Source organism: Oncorhynchus clarkii, chromosome 20 (assembly GCF_045791955.1).
Source record: "Oncorhynchus clarkii lewisi isolate Uvic-CL-2024 chromosome 20, UVic_Ocla_1.0, whole genome shotgun sequence".
Lineage (NCBI taxonomy): Eukaryota > Metazoa > Chordata > Actinopteri > Salmoniformes > Salmonidae > Oncorhynchus > Oncorhynchus clarkii.
In genome coordinates this window covers 57,445,984-57,466,036 of record NC_092166.1, presented here as the reverse complement: position 1 = coordinate 57,466,036, position 20,053 = coordinate 57,445,984, and the positions used below count along the sequence as shown (strand labels likewise).

Here is a 20,053-nt window from a genome sequence, read left to right as displayed (position 1 = left end):
CACTGCAACAACTGTGTTTATTTTGGTTTCCTAGTCTGTAATGCATTGTGAAAAAGGTGCATAATGTGCAACAACTCTGAAGTTGTCAAGTATCAAAACATTGAAATGGTGAGAGCAATGCATAAACAAGTACTGTTTATTTTTGTTTCCTAGTCTATGCATAGTGAGAAGGCAACAGACAATGTATTTATTCCTCATCAAATACACCTGCAATTTGCTCCATAGACATCTATTTTATACAATGCCATGAGACAATGAAATGTACTTATTTAAAAAGGCTACATCAAATGCATCCAGCACATCGAGTATATAGTTGCACAACGCAAAGTCTCTGATTTGATTATATACATATCAATGTCATGAATCCTAAATTAAATATTGGTAACTTCCCCAATTACAGTACCCATGTCCTTCCAACACCGATTAAAATAATTAATTCTAAATTAAATTATTCGATTAAAGAGACATTTAATGATAGCTTTGTCAATGTATTCTACACTATTTTACAATTTGTCGGAGAGACGTCTTTGATGAACTATTTTACACTGCGGCATAACGTTCTGTCCAATCGTAGCCCTTTTCAATTGGAACGGAACTTACGGAAGCCATGATGGAAGTTCGCGAGTGCAGCCTGGGGCTGGGAGAAACGAGTCAGTACTGGGAAAGGGACGTTTCAGGGAAGAACGGCAGGCGTGTTATAAAAATTTTACAAATCGAACACATTTGTAGTCTTTGAACTGGAGGCTGTCAATTTTCCCTCAAAAAAAATTGTCGGATGACTGCTTTTTTTTCTTTTTTTTTAAAGAATTGACATGCTATGCGCTAGCCATATCTAGCTACGTGTGTGCTGAGATCGAGTGTGTCAGTCACTTTTCTGGGCAAGGAACATCGGGGAGATTTCTCTCCACTTTTCTGGCATAATCACGGCGCTTTTGGCGAAATCAGATACTTGGTATTCTCTTGAAATACAACGCTCCGGGGGCTGGATAATTAATCACCTATTCATCTGGGGGATTATATGTGAAATTGCGGGACCTGTGAAGCCGGGCCTGTGGTGGAACGGAGTGAGGCCCTCCTTTATGACCTATCGGCAGCAGAAACTATTCTAGCTAGCACGGCTAGCTTAGCTAGCTGTCAACGTTTGACACCAACGGGATTGAGAGGGAGAAAAATATTGGCAACATTTCATACAAAGGCAACGATACTTTCTCTTAATTTAAAAACGTTAAAGACTCCTGCCACAGATATGGCTGCAATCATAAAGGAAATTGTCAGCCGAAACAAAAGGAGATACCAGGAAGATGGGTTTGACTTGGACTTGACTTGTATCCTTTTTGTTCAATGTCTGTAATATTAGCTAGCTACAGTAATGTGTCTATGTTCATCATTGTCTATATTAAATTGTTAGCTACTGTATCCAGTTAGCTAGCTACTGTAGCTAACACATGGATGCCTATATTGATAACTTAACCTTTATCCATAAGATGATTAGTTAGCTAACGTAGTCGGTGAACATTACTTCGAATATATATATATATCGTTAGCTAGTTAATGTTTTAAATATATAGTGAAATAATAACTATCTAACGTTAGGGAGCTAATGACACTAACCTACTCTTTGCTAAATTGCTATTTGATAAAGGTGTCTGTCCTGTTCAATTAAATGCAGTCTTGATGGCTAAATATATCCCATAACTTGCATAACGTTAGCTAGCTAGCTAGTAGTTTGCACATCATCATGATTGAATGAGAGATTCAACATCATAACATAAGGAAAATGTATCTAGGCTAGCTAATGTTCTGTAGTTAATTGATGTTGATAATGTGAAGTCTTGATTCATTATTTGGTTGTCAACTGTAAATTGGTCAACTGGTTAGTTAGCTAATATAGCCAGCTAACTCCTGGATGGGGAACAAAGAGATCAACCTTTTGCGTCGCATTGTTGCAGTTCTCTGGCCTACAAAATAATCTAGCAAGCTATAGCTAATGGATTAAGGTAATATTCGCAATCAGTGTTGCTGCTGCTAGCCACACAAAGACCAAAAGCATTGAATCATTATCAGCGTGAGGGGAAATGGTAATAGTACTTGCTCATTAGTGGGATGTACCAATTTCATGGTGCTAGAATGAACGTAATCAGTAGACCTTTGGTTTGCTTGTCTTAATGAGGTCAGCTTGTTTGTATTGTTTTGAGCAGTGTCAGGGATAAAATGTTTAGTTATGAATGACCGAAGAAGAGCATTCTTTAAAAGACAAGTGTTCAGATGCTAGATTTGTCTGAAATGGGTCACCTAACCAAGGTATGCAATCAAATTGTGAAAGTATAGGTGCATGTAGAATGCACAAATTAAAGCCAGGTAAAGGTTATGAGCGATTGGAGGAAGTGCCGGGTACTATTGGCATGTTCAGTTGTCATGTCTTCTTGTCTTGCACTTGAAATGGTCAAAGCCATTTTTTTGTGCCTGTGGTCCCTTGGTTCAGTGGTCTCAGAAAGCTCTGTGCAAAAACCAGAACTGGAATAGGGTTAGGGCAGGGGTTCCCATATATTTTCTGCACGCGAATGCAAATTGATGTAAGAAAATGCAGGGGACCCCATTTGGAAACCTTATATTCCCTAGTAAACTGTGTTCATATTCACACAATTGTTGTTCCTGTAGGCTGTCCCAACATATTGTATAACGCCATTGGTTGACACTAAAAGGTTGTATTCTATACTCATTTTGAAGAGAAAGTTATTAATTTGTTTGATAAGAGTACAGATTTCTTAAGTGTACCCCATTTACATTTTCCCAACCCCACATTTTGGAACCAAGGGGTTAGGATTTTCCTAACTAAGCAACTATGATAATGTGTGAGTTAGATATTGTATGAGTGAAATGTGGTATTATAGCTAAATCACTTTGTTTTGATATATATATAGTGCCAGGCATTGTTGGTCAGTGTTTGGGAAGGCAATGTAGCCATGGTTGTTATGTAATGAATTCAGTTCTAGGAATTGGCCTTAAAATTGTGATGAGATTTCACATCAGCAGCAAGCCTTTCCCTCCACACTAGTAGCAGAGGTTTAGGCCTTAACTGACATTTGCCATTTGAAACTCCTCGTCTTCATGGGACTAGAAGAGGTTTTTGTAATGATATGTTAGGTTTTTAAAAATATTTTATTATAGGCCTACGTCTGTGCTATTTAAGACTATGAAAATTCTACATTAATTTCCTAAATGGTGTTGCTGGAAAATGGCAGTAGGCCTTTAGACTACCTATGTTCTGGAACAATTTAATTGATCCCATTCAGTCCATTGACTATTTATTTGATAGGAACAGTTAAATGTGAGGCTCATGCTGACGTTGCGTCTGTCATTGCAGTAGTCTCGGGTACTTTTTGAGCATGATGTCATTGTGATGTTATGCCAGTTCAAATGTAAAGTACGCTATCGGAGGAGTTGAGCGTGTGACGAGACGGCCCGGGTCTCAGTAAATTAACGGTAATAGAATAATCATTTAGAGATCACGTTTTGTATTTCATATAGTAGTAGCCTATTTCTGATGAATTGTTTGACAAAATAGGTCATTTTCTTTGTATGAAGAATTCAATTATTTTGTGCTTGGATATATTTCCCAAGTGACATGAGGAAATTAGATCGACGTGTGCGTTTATATTATACATATATCTAAGTGATGATGTGAGTGATGTAATGCTCTTTCGGAGAGATGATGGGAAGGGCGGGGGCAGTTGGCTGTGGCACAATGTGATTTATTTGGTGCCCTTGTGGGGCCTGGTAGGTTAGATGTCCGTCACTGGGTCTCGTAGAGAGAGCACCATCTGTTCCATATTACACATGCTCTGTCCTGTTCTCCATACAGCTCTGTCATGATTGGTCTGGCATAATAAGCAATGCATGTACAGTATGGTGTAAGATGTGATATACGATATCTATGTTTGGGCAAATCAAGGAGTTGTTTGTGTGTGCGACGGTTGTCGAGATGTGAATTGAATGACGATTTGCTAGACAATCATAATTGTATGTGTATGTTGGTGATTAATATTGGCCTAGGTGTGATTCTTCCCGTTAGTCTCTGACCTCAGCAGCCAAACTGCTGGTTTCTTTGACTCCTGCGTTCAGATATTTATCCAAACATAATTGCTATGGGCTTTCCTGCTGAAAGACTTGAGGGTGTCTACAGAAACAACATCGATGACGTAGTACGGTAAGTACTTAAAAAAAACAAATGTGGATGTCCCAGTCAAAATAATGAAGGGGTTTCTTAGAATGTAAATGAATGAAAAGGGTTACATGTAAATGAAAACAGCAGGTAGTTAAACATGTCCTAACTACCTTAACCAAACCCATTCCATAACAGAATTTGCACAAACTTTGGTAAACTAGGCCTATCTTTGGTCTCATCTTGTTTCTCATGGATTATCATTATATGGGCAACAGTGGTAAGAATAGGATGTTTGAAATGCATTCTGTCGTCCCAGTTGCAGAGACTTACCTAATTAGTCAACTGAAACCAAAGGAGTGACCTGCAAGTCACCTGTGAACTTAACCTGACCCTGGTTGTTGTATTGTCCAAACAATTTCCTTCGATTTACGCAGGCTGTAGTAGACACAGAAAGTTGCTGGCTTTTTGAAATGTAAACAGAAAAAGCAGCCTTCGTCATTTCCCCAACACTGTAGTTTTTAGATGTGTTAACCAATCTGTTAAATAAATAAACCGACATAACGAACATGCCCTACTGATAGCGGGGTTCAATACTGCGACCAAAACAGTCGCATTTGTAACCGTTTGACTTGGCCGAGCGACACACATTTTTAATTGGTCACAAGGGTGCCAGTATTTTTTATTTTATTTTTTTACCTGGTCATGTTTAGTTTTTGGTTCACAATTAGCTTTTATTTATCATGATTTATTCAAACAGTAATGTTCAGTTGACCAACAATAAACCAACAACGGCATGGGAATGCCCCTGGGCTCAACATACAGGGGCGATTTTGGAAACCCTACGGGCCAGTCGATCATCCCCGTCAGAGGCCCGCTTGGGCCAGTGAGAAAAATATTGTAATAATGCGATTTTTATTCTAGGCTATAATTGCTAAGAAAACAGATGGATTCCCGAAGCGTTCGTTAGGTCTGTTTATTTATCACACGCTTGCTGCGCACACACAGCCTATAGATAATCTGTCAGGCAAAAAGAGCGTGCAGCTCTCCCAACAGCTGGTTGTTGCGTGGAGTAAAGACCAACAGCGGTAGTGGTAGGAAAGATGCTCCAAGTTTTGATATCTACCAGTAAATGATAAGGCAAGAATGGGTATTTAAAAAGTTTGAAGTCTTGGTAGAATATTTGCCAAGTCCAATTTAGTCATCATAGAATAGCCCACCTTCAAAATAAGACATTTCCTCTGGGCTCTTTTGTCCTTGAAAAGTAATTTATGGTAGCTGATTTTAGAAGTTCTACTGCCACAATATACTTATTTCGTGGTTTCATTTCTAATCAGTTTTTCTGAGGGTAGTAGGCACTTTCATTTGTTTAACGCCATTTCAATTGAAGGGTGTTGCACTAGTCTGTTGTGGTAAATCCATGTGCCGTTATTATGAGTATCACAATATCAAATGTTGGCTTCAACTTGATTTTCCATACAAAGTGTTCCATTACAAAGGATACCCAGATTTTTTGTGTGTGTTGCCTTCTCATTTTAAAACATGATACAGTAACATCTCAAATGGCGAGACTGACTAGCCACCACATGGACAGATATAATTAGTGTGTTGGGAGCATGCTGTCTATTTCGTCAGGCAATGCCCACATTATTCTGACATATTTTAGAATGTAAAAATGGCAATGCATAATGCCATTGGATAGGCCTATTTAAAAATGCATTATTCTTAGTGGTAATGCATACTTTTGTTTTTTTTTGCATACATTGGAGGGAGCTTTTTTCTTTAGGCTATTACAGCAATGAAATATAAAATGTAGGTCGTTGACGATTTCAATTAAGTGCTTGGAAAAGTCCTTGAAAATCCTTGAATTTGACTTGCCAATCTCTGTTTGAACCCTGTATAGGCTACTTTCTCAGCCCGCAAATGAAATATGAAAATCACATGCTTTTGAAATTATGCACACATCATTCGCTTTCCTGTCAGGTCTTGACCCGGACTAAAGCTACCCTGTAGCTTTAAGTTGACACTGGCAAATGTACCTGAATGTCAAGCCCTGCTGTGTGTGGTGCAAGTTGGGCCTATACATTACCACTTTGTGTAGCCGTTAGCGATACTAATGATGGCCTAACTGTTTTCAGATAGATGAAAAGGCAATTAAAATGTAACTATAAAATAGCCTTTATGCCTACCTGGCAGAATCATGATTATGTGCTACATACAGTGCCTTGCGAAAGTATTCGGCCCCCTTGAACTTTGCGACCTTTTGCCACATTTCAGGCTTCAAACATAAAGATATAAAACTGTATTTTTTTGTGAAGAATCAACAACAAGTGGGACACAATCATGAAGTGGAACGACATTTATTGGATATTTCAAACTTTTAACAAATCAAAAACTGAAAAATTGGGCGTGCAAAATTATTCAGCCCCCTTAAGTTAATACTTTGTAGCGCCACCTTTTGCTGCGATTACAGCTGTAAGTCGCTTGGGGTATGTCTCAATCAGTTTTGCACATCAAGAGACTGACATTTTTTCCCATTCCTCCTTGCAAAACAGCTCAAGCTCAGTGAGGTTGGATGGAGAGCATTTGTGAACAGCAGTTTTCAGTTCTTTCCACAGATTCTCGATTGGATTCAGGTCTGGACTTTGACTTGGCCATTCTAACACCTGGATATGTTTATTATTGAACCATTCCATTGTAGATTTTGCTTTATGTTTTGGATCATTGTCTTGTTGGAAGACAAATCTCCGTCCCAGTCTCAGGTCTTTTGCAGACTCCATCAGGTTTTCTTCCAGAATGGTCCTGTATTTGGCTCCATCCATCTTCCCATCAATTTTAACCATCTTCCCTGTCCCTGCTGAAGAAAAGCAGGCCCAAACCATGATGCTGCCACCACCATGTTTGACAGTGGGGATGGTGTGTTCAGCTGTGTTGCTTTTACGCCAAACATAATGTTTTGCATTGTTTCCAAAAAGTTCAATTTTGGTTTCATCTGACCAGAGCACCTTCTTCCACATGTTTGGTGTGTCTCCCAGGTGGCTTGTGGCAAACTTTAAACAACACTTTTTATGGATATCTTTAAGAAATGGCTTTCTTCTTGCCACTCTTCCATAAAGGCCAGATTTGTGCAATATACGACTGATTGTTGTCCTATGGACAGAGTCTCCCACCTCAGCTGTAGATCTCTGCAGTTCATCCAGAGTGATCATGGGCCTCTTGGCTGCATCTCTGATCAGTCTTCTCCTTGTATGAGCTGAAAGTTTAGAGGGACAGCCAGGTCTTGGTAGATTTGCAGTGGTCTGATACTCCTTCCATTTCAATATTATCGCTTGCACAGTGCTCCTTGGGATGTTTAAAGCTTGGGAATTTTTTTTGTATCCAAATCCGGCTTTAAACTTCTTCACAACAGTATCTCGGACCTGCCTGGTGTGTTCCTTGTTCTTCATGATGCTCTCTGCGCTTTTAACGGACCTCTGAGACTATCACAGTGCAGGTGCATTTATACGGAGACTTGATTACACACAGGTGGATTGTATTTATCATCATTAGTCATTTAGGTCAACATTGGATCATTCAGAGATCCTCACTGAACTTCTGGAGAGAGTTTGCTGCACTGAAAGTAAAGGGGCTGAATAATTTTGCACGCCCAATTTTTCAATTTTTGATTTGTTAAAAAAGTTTTAAATATCCAATAAATGTCGTTCCACTTCATGATTGTGTCCCACTTGTTGTTGATTCTTCACAAAAAAATACATTTTTTAATCTTTATGTTTGAAGCCTGAAATGTGGCAAAAGGTCGCAAAGTTCAAGGGGGCCGAATACTTTCGCAAGGCACTGTAAATGAATACTGGATTGATGCGCAAGTGCGCTATAAGAAATACTGCTAGCCCAACACTGGTGCTCACGCTATAAGAAATACTGCTAGCCAAACACTGGTGCTCACGCTATAAGAAATACTGCTAGCCCAACACTGGTGCTCACGCTATAAGAAATACTGCTAGCCCAACACTGGTGCTCACTCTATAAGAAATACTGCTAGCCCAACACTGGTGCTCACGCTATAAGAAATACTGCTAGCCAAACACTGGTGCTCACGCTATAAGAAATACTGCTAGCCAAACACTGGTGTTCACGCTATAACAAATACTGCTAGCCCAACACTGGTGCTCACGCTATAAGAAATACTGCTAGCCAAACACTGGTGCTCACGCTATAAGAAATACTGCTAGCCAAACACTGGTGCTCACGCTATAACAAATACTGCTAGTCAAACACTGGTGTTCACGCTATAACAAATACTGCTAGCCCAACACTGGTGTTCACGCTGTAACAAATACTGCTAGCCAAACACTGGTGTTCACGCTATAACAAATACTGCTAGCCAAACACTGGTGTTCACGCCGTAACAAATACTGCTAGCCAAACACTGGTGTTCACGCCATAACAAATACTGCTAGCCAAACACTGGTGTTCACGCCATAACAAATACTGCTAGCCAAACACTGGTGTTCACGCTGTAACAAATACTGCTAGCCAAACACTGGTGTTCACGCTATAACAAATACTGCTAGCCAAACACTGGTGTTCACGCCATAACAAATACTGCTAGCCAAACACTGGTGTTCACGCTATAACAAATACTGCTAGCCAAACACTGGTGTTCACGCTATAACAAATACTGCTAGCCAAACACTGGTGCTCCCCCCCACTTAATGCAGTCATTAAGTATCATTTTGTCAAATTCTGCTCTCTAAAGGATTTTGCAGAAAAGAACACATGGCACTTTGAAATCTTCAATAAATAAATGTTGCACTTTATTTAAAGTGTCTTTTTTGCTGTTACAGTAAATCTATCCAAATCAATGTAAGAACACAAGGGCTAAGTTAAGAGATGGCTAGTCATTGTTAGCCAGGTTCTGGAAGGAATGCAGGCACATTATGGGGGACAGGCCAGGCCTTTATCAAATATAAAATAAAACTGGTGCGACCAAATCATGCGCTAGTGCCACCAGCTGAAAAAGTTGGTAGCACCAGTGTCGCCATTGGAAAAAGTAGAACCCTGGATAGTCAATGATGTAACACTATTATTGTGCTTGTCGGAGAGCCTGTCAGTCTGCCCCTATGACATGCTGTCATTACAGACTGCAAGTTAGTGTTGAAAGGTTTAGATCGGACCAGAATCTGTAAAAAAAAAAATTGTGCCGGATGGAAAAGTAATTCTCCTCCCTTTCTCTCCTCAGGTTTCTGGACTCTAAACACAAAAATCATTACAAGATATATAATCTGTGAGTACCCTGGTGTCTGACTATTTTGCTTGTGCATATGCAGTATGGTCAGTGGCGGTTGCTGTGCTGCAAAGTTATGTCTGATGCATGCAGAAAATGTCTGTGGAGTATAGGCCCGGAGGAAGAAAAGTCCTCATGTTTTTGAGAATGCAAACCGCAGTAGCCACTTATTTGCCTTTAGTCATCAGTGGTTCTTGATGGATAGGCCTAGGCATTGTGATGAAGGGGTAGAACAATCATATCATGGTAACCTTTGGCATAATTTTACCCTGGAAAGGGAATTTACGACAATGTCTTCCTCACTCAGTATGAAGTCGTTTAGTTAGTAGACTGGCATTAACCGAATGACTCACTGCGCGCTACAAAGATACTAAAGACCACAGGTTTCTCATTAACCAGGTTTCCATCCAATTTTTTTTTTATGTGAGTAGTAAAGTATATGCCAGATAAAATGTCACGAAACAGCAAATCTATCGGTGAACTTTCCAAATGTCGACAAAACAAAATACGCTAGACCAGGTGGGATTTTTTTAAATGCACAAATATTGATAAAATAACCATATTGAAGTAAACTTGGAGTCCCACAATGATATATTGTGTGGTCCTCCCACTACAAGCTTGCAGCTTATTATGCTACAGATAAGTTAAGATGAACTTCATAGGGTGGTGAAAGTGAACGTTGATGAGCTTGATGCTCCTTTCCAATAAATATAGAAGGTCTTATTCTGGTGACATGATTATGAATTCAGGGCTGCTGTTTGACAAATAAACATCTTGCTATTTTTGTCTATAATAATATCATCTTGTATGCTATACTCGCACTGTATCTTTGAGCTGTTGGCTAAAATGTGTGTGCCAAGACCATGTGTGTGTGCCAAGACCATGTGTGTGTGACAAAAGCATCAGTATTGTTGAAAATACGATTTGAAACTCATTTAACTTGTATTTTTTGTTTGGTACATGGGAATTTAACCGCAAGTTATTTTTACCTGCATTACATCATCATGCACAGCCTTTTATCCGCAACCATTTCAATTCTGGTGGGAAAATTCTCATTGTTTTTATGCAGATTTAAAAATGTAAATAATAATAATAATATTCTCCTGAAAATCTGTTGGCAATTGGATGGAAACATATCTACTGGTTAACAACATTTTTCTTATTAGTGGTCATGAGAATCAGAGGGGAAGTAGACACAAAATATACAATTAACAGTTTTTCATGAATCTGTGTGGAAGTTGAGGTTGCAGTTGCTGTAACACTCTAGCACACATCAGAGGGATCTTACATCAACATGTAATATGCTGACAGATTGTACAAAAGAAAGAAGGCGGCTGTTTGAATCCCAGTATTATAACAACGTATTTTGTTTGTCCCTTTTTTATAGGTGCGCTGAGCGACATTATGACGCAACCAAATTCAATTGCAGAGGTTAGATATTACATCAGAGTGAAACCATTATCACTGTCTTTCAGGCAGTCAGTGAATGAATCAATCTTTCACTAAAAACCCACGTTTGACGCTAACTAACTGAGCCCGGTCTCTGTCTGTCTCTCTCCAGTTGCACAATATCCGTTTGAGGATCACAATCCGCCCCAGCTGGAGCTGATCAAACCGTTCTGCGAAGATCTTGACCTTTGGTTAAGTGAAGACGACAATCATGTGGCGGCGATTCACTGTAAAGCTGGAAAGGGACGTACGGGTGTCATGATCTGTGCTTACCTGTTACACCGGCGCAAGTTCCTCAAAGCACAAGAAGCTCTCGACTTCTACGGCGAAGTCAGGACCAGAGATAAGAAGGTACATTTGTTTATTGTTCCAATCTGGCCGTCCTACTGTCATGGAAACTGATCATCCCCATTTTCTAGTTGGCTCATTCAACCCCTCTGATCTCCACTCAAACTCGTCCCCAGGCCATTTTCAACTTACCTTGAGGGTAAGATAAGGGTTAAACAGATAAAATGATGATAATGTCAACACCATAGACCTGTTCATCATGGGTGTTGCTAGTATCGCTAATCTTTGTTTTAATTGTAGGCTACATGATGAATAGTTGCAGGCTTTAACATTTTTTTTAGGATCATATAAAGGCTTGTCGTCATCCCCTTTACTGCCAGTGAAAATCTTCAGTTTCACTAAGTGTTTCTCTTTCCCATTCCACAGGGAGTAACGATCCCCAGTCAGAGGCGGTATGTCTACTACTACAGCCACCTTCTGAAGAACCAGCTGGAGTACAAACCAGTGGCTCTGCTGTTCCACAAGATGGTGTTCGAGACGGTGCCCATGTTCAGTGCCGGAACGTGTAGTAAGTGCTTTCCCCTTGTCATTGGTCTCAATCCTATTTCTTTCCTGTATCCTGTCTTACCTTGGGCTTGTGTGCTACGGGCTTTCACACACTTTCACAATGTGATCTTCAGTTGATTGTCCTGCCCCTATCCTCTGCTTTGCTCTGCACAGCTTTGGTTCTCGATGTTACATGTTTTTTTTTGTGTTTTTTCCCCCCCGATTTTTCTCCATGCAACACTGACATTAACCACAGTGGAGTGTATCGTTTTGCAATTATGGTTATGCTAGTCAAAACAGCATGGTGTATTTTCACTGCTATTATTTGCTTGGCTCACTGGTCATTTGACTTGGCTGCATGCATCATCAGATAAGGGAGTTTATACCTTGCTGGATAGCCAGAAGATGACTACAGGCCTATAAGGACCTATGATATAACAACCCCCTTTGCTTGAGTCTGTCGTCAGTGGCTGCTCTTGTCAGCTGTGTCTGGCATTTCACCTCTTCACTTCCTTTGTCCACATTTTTCTGACACTTCCCCTGTCCCTTTAGCGGGCCCTACAGGGATGACCTATTGCCTGAGGAAAGTGAACTGAGCAGTTGCTCTGAGGTTGCACCTTTGGGCAGGTGATATTTTTTCAAAAAAGGGAAAATGACTAAGCAACAAAGAATTCCAGTAGCCTAAAACTGATCTTTCTGGTTCCTCCCCATTGTTTAAGCGAAAGACGGACAACTTACAAGTTGCAAGTTGAGCCTGCTCTGAGATTTATTTGACTGATAACAACCAAAATACAAAGAATTTCAGTTATCATATTTCTGATTCCTCCCCACTGTGTGTAGGGGATAGGCAAGCAATATATGACACTTCTTCCTGTAAATAATTAATTGACATTTTCGGGCAAATCAAAACATACTCCTGACTTTGCTCGATTTGGCAAGTGCCTTTCAGACTTTGTCAATCCCTGGCCCAATTCTGAACACACACACACAGCATGATGTGACCCCCCACCCTATGTGGTCAGTTCCCATGACACAACACACAACATTTGAAGTGGTTTAATTTAATCAACACCCAAGCACCCGCCCCTCTCCTTTTTATAAAATCTTAGTGAGTAGCAGCAATGTAAAGATTGTGTTTTCTGTCAGTTTCTTAGAAAAATGTTAGCTGATGCTTATTTAGGCCTATATGTTAGGAGATGCATTAATATGAATATTAGGATTGATTTTAAGGGCCATTATGTAATTTTTATTATACTGGTTAAGCTCCTAATAACTTGACAACAGGAAGTTGCTGTTCGCATGTGGAAATGGTGAGTCAGGATCGGTTTATGGGTGGTTGTAAGCCTGTATACAGTCTGTTTGTACATAGCCCTGGTGATAACCCACCCACCCACCCACTCCCTCCCCAAGCCCAGGCAGGGCAGCAGAACTCTGTGTTAATCTCTTATTTTTTTTCTCTCTCTCTAAGGGGACACTTCCGTTAAAAACAAGAGTGAGCAGATTCCACATGGTTTCAGAAAAGGGAATTGGCACTGGGGTAATAATAAGCAGCTTTCATCCAATGTTTACATGTTGACTAGGAGGTTGTTGTAGATTTAGAAGTCGGTGTTTGTTGGAGTCGGTGGAACTTAATATGGAAACAATCAACTCTGCATCCCACACAACCCAGTGGGCTGATTCTAGACTAGAAGTGCTCCCTTAAATGAGCTTGGCTTTGGTCAACTCTTCTCTTCTTAGGGCCCTTATCGCATGTTACTGTAACAGTCTTTTCTATATTTAATATTCCTGGCAGTGGTACTATGTAATTCTGTCCCTTTCTCTGCTGTCCTCTTTTCATAATTTGCCTAGATGTAAATAATAGATACCCGGTTGCTGTGCTGTGGTCTATCCACCCTCCAGGAGAGTGACTGGCGTTAACTTGTTGTGCCCCCCCCCCACAGATCCTCAGTTTGTGGTGTACCAGCTGAAGGTCAAGATCCACACGTCCAACCCGGTGAACACACGGCGAGAGGAGAAGTACGTGTTCTTCGAGTTCCCCCAGCCGCTGCCTGTGTGTGGAGACATCAAGGTGGAGTTCTTCCACAAACAGAACAAAATGATGAAGAAGGTGTGGTTCCTGATTATATGATTTAGATTTTTATGTGCTTATTAAATTAGGTGTTTTAGCAGCCTATTCCGATTCACTATGAGGAATGTCAGGATTTAACTGAAAAACACGTTCTGATTTTGGATTGGAGTATAGCCTACATTTGTTTTGCGGTTGAGATGATGTAACTGCTTTTTGGAGTCATGTCTTGCCTTTATTCACCCCTCCCTCCCCCATGTATTTTTCCATCAGGACAAGATGTTTCACTTCTGGGTGAACACCTTCTTCATCCCTGGACCAGACGAGAAGGTGGAGAACGGAACGTTACCGAAGGAGCAGGAAGGAATCCAAACCACAGGAGGAACAGGAGACAACGACAAGGAATGCCTGATCCTCTCACTGACGAAGAACGACCTGGACAAGGCCAACAAGGATAAAGCAAACAGATACTTCTCCCCCAACTTCAAGGTCAGTCAGGTGATTGAGACTTAATTTCATTGGGTGGGGTGGGGGGGGGGGTACCCTTTTTATTAGTAATTGGGAAATAATTTGACTGTGCCAACGTAATTGCTCTCATGAACTTTTGCCACAGTTCATAAGAGCAAATAATTGTAATTAGATTCAAATGTTTCCGCTTGGTATGGCTCTTGTTACCATGTTTCAGAATGTGGATAATGATGTTGTTTTCTCTGGTATTACAGGTGAAGCTGTACTTTACCAAGACTGTGGAGGACCCCTTCAACTCCGAGGCCAGCACTTCCACCTCGGTAACGCCAGACGTTAGTGACAACGAGCCTGACCATTACCGATACTCTGACACCACAGACTCTGACCCAGAGAATGAACCGTTCGACGAGGAGCAACTCACACAAATAACAAAAGTGTGAGAGATTTCTATGGGATGTGAAAAAGAGGAAAAAAAATACTGCTTTCAGAGGGAAAAAAGGAGAACTTGAATATAAACTGAAAAGCAAGTACTTTTTTCCTCACCAACCTATGGCAGCAAGACATTTGCGTCATGGAAAATGCCACCAATTTAAGAACAATAATGCTGACCAATTTTATTTTATTTTTTTACTTTTTTGCCCCGCCCCCACTCTTTCATCCGAAAAGTATTGACACCGTTGTTGAGTGGAAAAAGGTTCAGTAGCTGTAATGTAATATACCTTTTTTTTTTTGTCAAAGACTAGAGAAGATTTCCACGATCAGGAGATGGGAGATCTGGTATTGGAGAGGCTTATTGGAAATCTACATTTGGTTGCTCCATCTCCTTGTGGAAACCAAGGCCAGTGCTTCTGTCACTTTCTCCCCCTTCATCCATTGTCCTCCACCACGCCCTTACCCCCCCCCCCCACCCCCCTTCATCCTACCTACTGTGAATGCTCCTTGTGCTTTTTGCAGGCTGTCTCACATGAGTTTGTGCAGTATAAACTGCATGTTAGAATTTCTCCAGTTGAATTTTGATTATTGTCATTATTATTAAGCTACATGACATCTAACCAATGTCCATTCCTTCTACCATTTCTGTTCTAGGTATGCAGAAAAGCAGTATCCCGTGTATTGTTGATGTTTTTATGTTAAGATAAATAATATAACAGAGAACTGCAGGGAAGCCAGTGTTGCAATAACGTTAACACTATAGTTAAACGACAAACAGTGTGCATGTTATTGGAATCGATGTCCATCTTGTTTAATAAATTGTATACAATGTTTTTCAACAACAAAAAAACGAAGATTTCTAAAGTCATTTAAGATCTGATTGTATTTAGCCAGGAGGTCAAAAATGACATACTTTATTCTCATGGTATCTGCAGGCATGATTTCAGTCTTTTGGCAAGCCATTTAGAATGGCCTTGTGTTTTTATGTTACAGTACATGGCGTTTCCCCTCATTTTAATGGTAACCAGATAGTTTTGGGGATCATCACAGAAGACAATAGTATAGAGTGCTGACTGACTTGATGGTTCATGTTTTGAATCGGTGACTACTTCAGTGTGTCATGTGCTTATAGAGGGGTAAGCTGTTCCAAATGTGTACCTTTTAACATGCCGTACTAGAACATGTATCAAAACCTGCATTAGTGATTGTGTCGGTTTCTCCTCAGTCTCTAGAAAGTGTCGTTTTTTTGTTGTTGTTGTTGACAAACTGCACTTTTGTCATCTTAATATGTGTCTGGACACACCAGAAGTGGTGGTGATGGTGACCTACTCTGAGTTCAGTAAGGCCCATAGGCTTAGAGCTGATGCTTGGTCAGAGACCGTGGGAGCAGAGGTATTGAATGTAAAGCGTTGTCTCTGAACCGATCCGAGGGTGTTAATGCAGGTTTTGATCAACCCAGGAGTGGATAATATGTGAACTTAGGCGCTCTAGGTATCTTTCTCTTGTGAAATCAGATCTTTGGCTCCTTGACTGACTTGTTTGCAGCCTTATCGTACTTGGTCCAATGAGATCCGGGATCACTTGTTCATTGTTCACTTTTTATGTCAAACAAAACCCAAATGATTGGAAAGTTAGACAAACCATACAACTCTATGCACAAGGACTACTTAACGATTTCCACAGAAAATGTTACAAAAACACATTTACTTGAAGGACAAGTGCAGATGTAACGTTTGGTAACAGAATGATTGCACCAACATCACAAATCATTCTGTTACCAAGCTTTTCCTTCAAGTAAATGTGTTTTTGTAAAATTCAGTGGAAATGAAGTAGTCCTTGTCCATAGACTTGTATTGTTTGTTTAACTTTGCAATCATTGGTTTTTGTTTGACATTCTAAGTGAAAACTCTTAAGACTCTGCATCACTCTGTTACCGTGGAGTTGCGCTTGTATATCCAACAAAAGGTGCTTACAAACTGCCAAACTGCATACTTAAGATCAATAATAACAACAGAGCCAAGAATCTGTTCCAATCATATGGTGCAAGTAATTTCAGTGGCACACACTACTTCTGTGTGTGAGAACTGTTAACGTGCACGCCCACGTGCACACTTCTGCAGTCGCTGTCCCTACTTGTGAGAACTGTTAACGTGCACGCCCACGTGCACACTTCTGCAGTCGCTGTCCCTACCTGGCTGGGGTTCTTTTTCAGTTTTTTTGTTCTGTTCTTTTCCTTTTTACAAACAGGTTTCATTTCGTGGAGGAATGAGAATAGTGCAGCTACAGATTTTACAGAAAGTCTTGTGCTTTGCTTCAGAAATATATACAAATCCCTAAACTATATGAGCATATTTAATTATGCATAATTTCTTTTAAGCATGCCAAAAAAAAAAAATGTAACACCTGTCCTGTGGCATGCTACGGGCCAGACCAAAAATCTTCAGTCTCTTGGGCAGGAATCTTCAGTGGGTAGTGATGTAAGCTGCCTTTTCTTGTACTTTTTACATTAAGGCTTCCCTCTTTTCACAACCCCATCACACATTCTGTTTTATCTCGACTTGTTTTTTTTAGAAAGAATACTTTCCCTAGGTGTCGAAAGGAGACACTTCTTCATTGCAAAATGTACACTAGCTAACCCAGGAACACTTAATCTAGATGTTATATTTTTGTTTACATTTTATTACTTCACTGAAAACCTGCCAAAAGTAAGCTTATTTTATTCAACATTTTCTTTGTTCTTGGAGGCGGGGCCTATGGAGGTATTCTTTGCCTTACTTGAAGTTGACAATGCTTACTCTGCTACTGCTTTGAAATCTACCATTCTGCCCAAGCACTGACTTGATAGTTCAAGTACTTATTTAAAGCTACTATTAATAGAGCAACATATTGTACTAGACTTTTGCACTGTTACAGGTTTTTGCAGGGTTTCAGTCAGTGGTCCACAGTATTTCCCCCCCCCCCCCCCCTCTCCGTTGTTCCCCTCAGTAAAACAAATGCCTTGCAATCAGTGAAAGAAGGTGGAATAATATGGCTAGTTGTACCTTAGTCTTGTATCCATGCATCCCCCCATAGAAACCAAAAGGTGTTTGAATGAAAAATGTCCTGACCCTTTTATTATATAAAAATGAAAAAAATCTGGAGGAAAAAAATGAATAAACTATTTATGACAGTATTCTGTTAAAGACACTCTGCAGGTAGTATTTATTTTTAGCCCGATTAGTAGATCTGGATCATATGCTTACTATTTTGGATGTTCAGCAGCTTAAATGTATGAATCTATTCAAGGGCATCCCTGTTAACGAGCTTATTTTAAAGTAACTGTCCAGTGAAATTCAAACTTTTTCAAAAGTTAACTCCTATCCATATAATGTTGACTCGTCTTATTCTCATTTGTGGCAAAAGCATACATTGGAGGAAAAAAATACTCAACACCTAAAAGTTGTCTCAGACTGTTTAAAAAAATGCTTGCCATTTCCTCATAGAGAATGCCATCCTGCCTTATTGGCTGAGCTGTCCAATCAGCTGTCTACTTGCATTTGATATTTTTAATGACCGGTATATGCCCACACCGTTCTGTTGGGGTACGCCCACACCATTCCAACACAGAGAAGCTACTTTTTAACATGCTTAATTACCCATTTTTGTAAGGAAAAGTACTTCACTCATTGTAATATAATTATAGGACATCATTCGTAGAAATCTGGAAACACTGGACAGTTACTTCAAGTTAAGGCCATAAGCCATCCCCTAGACATCTGTAGCCCCACTTGAAAAACATTTTGCCACAGTACCTTAACATAAAGTACAAATATAGTAAAGGGGAAACCTACGGGAACCATTTTTATATGGCACGGGCTAAAACCTGTGTGGAGTTCACAGGCAGCATCAAAAATTAAGTTTCAGCTCTAAAAAATAATTAAAATCATCTTAAAGGTGCCAGTGTGTAAGATTCATGTCACTCGTTTTTAGCTGATTTGTGCAATATGTTATGATGCCTGTCTGTGGTTGCCACAAAGTGCCTCTTGTTTACTATTTGAGAAAAATAAATAAAAAAAAGTTAAAAAAAAAAAAGTGCTTGTTAAATACTGTTGTAGGACATGTCATGCATGCAGATGGAAGGGGTGCAATAAATCAAAATAGGCTTTACCTGCAAAAGTGGGCAGGGCTAGCTGCCTGGCTCCTGCCTCTCGCCATTTTTTTTTTTTCTCCCTGGGTTTAATTTTGTGCAAAGGTATGTTAACTCACTCTATTTTCAGTCTTTAAAAAAAAAAAAAACACACACAAAAAAAAAACAGCCTTATTCCATTTCAGCCTGTTCGGATACTATTGTGCTGTGCAACAGTTGCTCTGTGTGTAATGCTATGCACTGAGAATACACAACCAACAATGTACGGAAAGACTTGTACAGGTTATAATTATGCTCATACAAATCAGATGTCTGTTTGTTATTGTATGTGTAAACTGCCCATTATCTTAGTGTTATAAACATCACGTAAGTCCAATAAAGTCTCATTCTTGTCTGTTTGTGTGAGATACCTGATTTGTGATCCACCGTTATCTTATGCTGACCAGTAAGATGAGAATTATTCATCTCCATTATTAAAAGGTGCTGCATGGTCAATCCGACATCTGCATTGACAGCGTTTACGGTGATACGGCCTCAGCAGATAGCAGGGCATTCATGCTTCGTGGCGTTGAGCAGAGCTGTTGTCAAGGAAGGGAGTTTGTGTTTATACAGGACTTCCCACCCCCTACCTACAATCAACCAATCATGTCAATGCGGAGCTATACGTAGCCTTTCCGCATTGTTGGAAAATTTGGGAGGTGCACGGCGACGCGGCACAGAGCTCAATTTGGCCTCTGCATGGCAACGGAGGAGGTCCGTGCAATTGCATCACACCCTCCATACGGAGACTCCAGACAGATTTTCGTATCAAGCATAACTTTGCTTTTAGATGAAAGGTGTTAATTAGAGAAGTATCCTATTATGGTCCTTGACACATCAAATGATCATTAAGTATGTTGATGCATTCTGATTCAAGTTGAACTGGATAATGAACAGTACTACTAGCTATGGAGAAGAGGGTTGTAGGATGACCATGAGTGTGAGCTTGTGTGCAAAGCCTCTAGGTCCCAGGGCTGGGACAGACATGGTCATTGTGGCGTCACATTCTCTCAAGGCTGGGAAATGTTTACTGCTGTGTGTAAATAGCTTGCTTTTAAGATGCCAGAAGTTTGTGAGAAGTCATGTCGATGGTCTCGCTTAGTCAATCTATGAGTGGGATAGTGAAGTGGTTGTATACTCTGACTGCAAGCCCTGTAAATCTGAATGACCTCTGTTTTGGAAACATTAAGCCTC

General features: G+C 40.2%; 1 protein-coding gene across 4 annotated transcripts; it reads left to right on the top strand.

Annotated features, from left to right (window-relative positions):
* Positions 1-596: 596 nt before the first annotated feature.
* Positions 597-17,089, top strand: LOC139376575 (phosphatidylinositol 3,4,5-trisphosphate 3-phosphatase and dual-specificity protein phosphatase PTEN-like). 4 transcript variants are annotated; one of them, XM_071119321.1, is made up of 10 exons: positions 597-1,325; positions 4,123-4,207; positions 9,402-9,446; positions 10,834-10,877; positions 11,008-11,246; positions 11,610-11,751; positions 13,198-13,266; positions 13,670-13,836; positions 14,068-14,283; positions 14,517-17,089. In XM_071119321.1, the coding sequence occupies exons 1-10, from the start codon at positions 1,247-1,249 to the stop codon at positions 14,700-14,702; spliced, it is 1,272 nt and encodes a 423-aa protein (XP_070975422.1). In that variant the 5' UTR covers positions 597-1,246; the 3' UTR covers positions 14,703-17,089. The 4 variants fall into 4 exon arrangements, with proteins under 4 accessions (XP_070975422.1, XP_070975419.1, XP_070975421.1 ...); XM_071119318.1 differs by having other exon boundaries at positions 599-1,325; positions 14,068-14,292; positions 14,517-14,939; XM_071119320.1 differs by lacking the exon at positions 13,198-13,266 and having other exon boundaries at positions 599-1,325; positions 14,517-14,939.
* The last annotated feature ends 2,964 nt before the right edge of the window (positions 17,090-20,053 follow it).